Below are 5871 nucleotides of genomic sequence, written 5' to 3' on the forward strand. Positions count from 1 at the left end.
CCCTGGTAAAATTCGCATTCCAGGGGCTAAATATCACGTTAATGGGGTCGTTTTTCAACCCGCGGACACGAAAAACAACCCGCAGCAACAGTGTTAAAGCAGCCCAATGCCGTGGGAAAACCGCGGACTTGGCAACACCGGAAGAGGAAAGCTTTCGGATAGCGCATCAAGAACCGGGTTGACCGGGTACTCGGTACCACCGGTACTTAAGAAAACCTGGTACCGTAACGTTTTAATTTTTTTAGTACCGACTTGGTACCGAAATACCGGGTCTTTTAATGACATTGGATTATAATGCATTTACACCTCACAGACTGATTAGTGTTCTTAAAGGGATAGTTCACCCAAAAATCATCGTTCTTTTGCAGTGTTATTTTAGCATCATTGATATATTATAGTTTTTGTTAATATTTTGAAGTAGATTTTATTTTATTTTATTTTTCTATTTTTATTTTAATTTTAGTTGGTTTTAGTAATTTTGTTGCATGTTTTTGTCATTTTTATTAGTTTTAGTTTCTTTGATTTGTTTATATCATTTTTAGTTAACATTTTAGTAATTTTTGTTGTGTTTTTGTCCTTTTTTAAAAATAATTTTCATTCGGTTTTCATTTAAATTTATTTAAATTTCTTCATTTAGTTTTTTTTTCAGTATGTCTAAATTATTTTTATTAAGTTTTCATTTTTGTTTTAAAGTTTTAATAATTTTGTTGTGTGTTTGTCATTTTTATTAGTTTTAGTTTTTTTTAAAATATGTACATATTGTTTTTTGTTAAGATTTAGTTCATTAAATTTTATTTACTAGATTATTAGCAGATTAGTCTTAAACTTTTGACCAGTAGGTGGCAGTGTTATTTTCGTATTTTTGATATACTATTATAGATTTTGTTAATATAATTTGAATTAGATTTTATTTTTATATTTTATGTTTTCACTTTAATTTTAGTTAAAGATTCTTTTGTCAATTTAATTATTTTTTTAAATATGTCTTTATAGTTTTATTAATTCTAATTCTTTTTTTTTTTAGTTAAACTAAATGAGAAATGTTGCCTTGGCAACTAGTTGAAATAAAAGTTTTTACTATATTTCAGTTTATTTTATGTAATAAGATAATAGCCCTGTTGTGTCATCATTTACTCACCCTCATGTCATTCCAAACCCCTTTTTTCCTTCTGTGTAAAACAGAAGAAGATATTTAGCTGAATGTCCGTGCTGCTCTTTTGAGTGGAAGTGAATGTGTAGCTGATGAGGTGAGTGTGTGAACTGTGTCTTTAAGAGCAGTGTAGGAACAGCTGGATGAGATCTGCTGCTGTGTCCGAGAGCTGAGCTCATGCTGAAAACAGGTGCTCACAGGCGCAAACACACACAAAATAGCTGTTCACCGTTACATGATCCGTGCACTGCATTATGGGAATTTCAGCATGCACAGATTTACCAAAGTGTGCAGGAAACATGCAGAACGAAGCATGTACACCTTTCATTTTCTAGTACCACAAATGAGAAGTTGAATTCCGTCAAGTTTAATTCTTAATCCTTCATATTTATCTATAACTCATCATTCTCTGTTATTATAAAGTGTGAATATTATTCCCAATGTCATTGCACATTAAAAACAATCAGAAAGCATTAATTTAGCTTGTTTCTAACCAAATCCAACACTACAAAAAATTACTCCGCAAAAAAAGGATTCTCTTACGCAGCATTTTTCTTGTTTTCCAGTGCAAATATCTAAACTTTCTTACATTGAGATACATCTACTTGAGAAGTAAAATGACACTGACTTTCACAAAAATTGAAAAAAATCAAATCAAAGGAAAGATGAGATTATTTTTCTGACCCCATTGGCAGATATTTGTTCTTGTTTTAAGCTTGAACTGACTTAATTTTGATATACTTTTCATAAAACAAGACTTAATATCTTATGCAATTTTGCTTCTTAAGTTAATGCATCTTGATTTAAGAATTTGTAGAAAACAAGTTTTTTTATTTATTTATTGATTTAGTTGTTTTCCCATAAAAACATCTCCAATTCCTTAAAACAAAAAAGTTTACTTGAGAAGCAACACTGCATAAGATATAAAAAATTTCAATAACATTTTTCAGTTTTTCGACTTCGAAATTTCATGTTTAATTCAGTGTCACTTGCCATTTCTTTGTAATTATTTGTGACATTTACTCTCAATTTCTCAGTGAAATTATTCCTACACCATTTTTTCAGTGTGAAGCCAAAAGATGCAAACATGATAGCAAGTGTGCAAACTCATATCCAATATTTCTGTGAATAAATAATCATTTCCCCTCAGTAACACTGAGTATGAAGGCACATCTGAACCCTGAACTGGTGTGTTTTCTGAGCGCTAGACTCTCTGTAAGCACACGTGGCGTTTAGAGACCGTGGATCTGATGGCTTTGAGCACGATCGACCCTCGACAGAAGATTCACTGCAGCTTCATCCTGAAAGGAGGCGCTCATTACTGTGTGTTTAAAGCTCAATCTCTGCATCTCCTGCTGAAGATTACTGAACATAAGAACTAGGATGAAACTGCAGTCAGAGCATCTTTAACCTGTGCTTCTTACAGACTTCTGCTTCTCCGGACAGTCAGTATGCAATGATAAAAGTCTGATAGACATCTTCAAAACGAGTGTATTTTGTCCCATTGCACTGGCAGATTTAAGTATAAACAAATTGAAATAATTTGCAAGTGCAATAAAACGAAATGCACTTATATTAAAAAAAGATGCAGCGAATGAAAACAAAGTATGAAAACAAGACGTAATATCTTATGCAGCGCTGCTTCTCAAATAAGTGTTTCGTTTCAATGATTTGTAGATAGTTTAACTAGAAAAAAGACAAAAGTACTCATTGAGAATGTGATTTTTTTTTGCATTGAAACTAAATATTTCTAGTAATATTTATAATAAATGGACAACGTTTACTGAATTACACATGCATGTAAACTAATGAGTATTTTTGTCATTTTCCAGTTAAAAATATCTAAAAATCATTGAAACGAGACGCATTTACTTAAAAAGCAGCTCTGCTTAAGATATTAAGAGTAAGACTTGTTTTCATGCTCTGTTTTCATATTTTGATAACTTCTAAAACTCAAATCTGAGACAAAATACACTCGTGTTAGAGATCACTTCTATAAACAAGTTAAAAATATCTATAAATCATTGAAACGAGAGTTTTTATTTGAGAAGCAGCTCTGCAGAAGATATTAAGACTTCTTTTCATGCTTTGTTGTCATTCATTAATTTTCATTCTGCATCTTTTTAATATAATGCATTTTGTTTTATTGCACTTGTTTTTAATTTGTTTACACTTAAATCCGCCAGTGCAATGGGACCAAATACACTCGTTTTGAAGATATCTGCTACAAACTAATGAGTATTTTTGTCATTTTCCAGTTAAAAATATCTAAAAATCATTGAAACGAGACTTGAGAACATTTACTTGAGAACATGTAAACTAATGAGTATTTTTGTCATTTTCCAGTTAAAAATATCTAAAAATCATTGAAACGAGACGCATTTACTTAAAAAGCAGCTCTGCTTAAGATATTAAGAGTAAGACTTGTTTTCATGCTCTGTTTTCATATTTTGATAACTTCTAATACAATCTCAAAAAAACTAATTCTGTATGATTTATAAGCTTCTGTACCCGTGGGGTCCCCACAGTGACACAAGTCCCCACCAGTGTAGAAAAACATGTACACACACACACACACACACACACACACTAACTGTATTAACAGGCAAACACTTTTTAACAGGCATATTTTGACCCATTTATAAATTGTCTTTATCATCACTGGAGCTTCAGAGAGGAATAACAAGGACAGACAACAGCCAACTTATTGACATTTTAACTTTTTTACTTACAGTATATATTTTTTTCTTTAATATCTTTTTTATTTGTTTTTTGTTTAAATATGTCTATATAATTTTTATTAAATTTCTTTTTTTTTATAAATTTTTATTTAACTGAAATATTTAAAATCTAATTTATTGTTTGTTTATTTAAATTTTTAATATTTTTATTGCTTATTTTATGCTGTCTTAAATATTTTTATTTGTATAATTTATTTATTGTTTACTTTATCTTTAGTATTTGTTTTTTTGTTTGTTTTATACTTAGTCTTATTTAGTATTTTTCTATTTTTATTTATCAATTATTTATGGTTTACTTTATCTTTAATATTTTATTTCTGTTCATTTTATTCTTAGTCCTATTTAATATGTTTTATTTTTATAATTGTATTCATTGTTTATTGTTTATTTTATCATTAATATTTTAGTGTAATTTATTTTATGCTTATGTTTGATATTTTTATTCTTATTTGTTTATTAGATTTTTTAATTTAATATTTTTTTAATTTGTTTATTTATTATTTATTTTATTATTTATCGCTTATTTAGTGGATTTTGTTTTTTAATATTGTTATTTTGAGCAGAAAGTGCTTTAAATCTGATGATATGAGTTTCTCTGACAGGGTTTGAGTGTTTGATCTGATTGTTTAAAGCGAGTTCCTGTCTCTCTGATCCTGTCGCCCGTGACCCCGTGACCTCTTTATTTCCAGGTCCGCTAAATACAGTATTGTGTTTAAAATCCGTTTCCTGCGCTCGTTTCTCCCGCCGCGTCTCTGCGGGGGTTTTCTGCAGGATATTCTTGTTCCAGCTTTTGTTTGGACTGAAGCGGTTTATTTTTAGGACTGTAACTCTTGTCACTCTATTGTTTACACTTAAATCCGCCAGTGCAATGGGACCAAATACACTCGTTTTGAAGATATCTGCTACAAACTAATGAGTATTTTTGTCATTTTCCAGTTAAAAATATCTAAAAATCATTGAAACGAGACTTGAGAACATTTACTTGAGAAGCAGCTCTGCACAAGATATTAAGAGTAAGACTTGTTTTCATGCTTTGTTTTCATATTTTGTTAACTTCTAAAACACAAATCTGAGACAAAATACACTCGTTAATACACTAAATACACTATTAAGACTTCTTTTCATACATTGTTTTGTTTTATTTTCATTCAAATTAGTTTATTTATTATTTATTTTATTATTTATCGCTTATTTAGTGGATTTTGTTTTTTAATATTGTTATTTTGAGCAGAAAGTGCTTTAAATCTGATGATATGAGTTTCTCTGACAGGGTTTGAGTGTTTGATCTGATTGTTTAAAGCGAGTTCCTGTCTCTAATACACTATTAAGACTTCTTTTCATACATTGTTTTGTTTTATTTTCATTCTGCATCTTTTTAATATAATGCATTTTGTTTTATTTTGCACTGGCAAAAAGTTTTTAACTCGATTATACGTAAAACAGACAAATCTGCCAGTGCATGGAGACCAACTACACTTCTGTGAAAGATCACTGCTATAAACTAATGACTATTTTTGTCATTTTCCAGTTAAATCTTTATCTATCATTGAAACGAGGCAAATTTACTTGAGAAGCAGCTCTGCATAAGATATTAAGAGTAAGACTTGTTTTCATTCACTGCATCTTTTTAATATAAGTTCATTTTGTTTTATTGCACTTGCAAATTATTTTACTTATAACATGAAAAATACACATAATGCACTTGTATTAACGGCTATATGTGTTATGCAGTATTGCTTCTGAAGTTCTGCAGATTACTTGAAAAGTGTGTGTTGCCCTCTAAAGCGGCGACTGGAGACACAGGTGAGGTTTATAACTGAGTGAAGCCCGACGTGGTTTTTCTCAGCCTGAGGAAAGGCTGTTTTGGGCCACAGAGACGTACAAACAGCCAGCCATGACTACAACACAGGAAACAGCACGTAATTACGCCTGTGTGTGTGTGTGTGTGTGTGTGTGTGTGTGTGTGTGTGTGTGTGTGTG

General features: G+C 30.6%; 1 protein-coding gene across 1 annotated transcript in view; it reads left to right on the forward strand.

Annotated features, from left to right (window-relative positions):
* Positions 1 to 5871, forward strand: part of LOC107752182 (transcription factor 4-like) — a 152534-nt gene that overhangs the window by 131486 nt on the left and 15177 nt on the right. The window contains exon 17 of the mRNA XM_016568076.1: positions 5623 to 5694. Coding sequence (XP_016423562.1) covers positions 5623 to 5694 — 72 coding nt within the window. The remainder of the gene's footprint in view (positions 1 to 5622; positions 5695 to 5871) is intronic.

The sequence above is a fragment of the Sinocyclocheilus rhinocerous genome, unplaced genomic scaffold (assembly GCF_001515625.1).
Source record: "Sinocyclocheilus rhinocerous isolate Xijiao unplaced genomic scaffold, SAMN03320098_v1.1 scaffold2516, whole genome shotgun sequence".
Lineage (NCBI taxonomy): Eukaryota > Metazoa > Chordata > Actinopteri > Cypriniformes > Cyprinidae > Sinocyclocheilus > Sinocyclocheilus rhinocerous.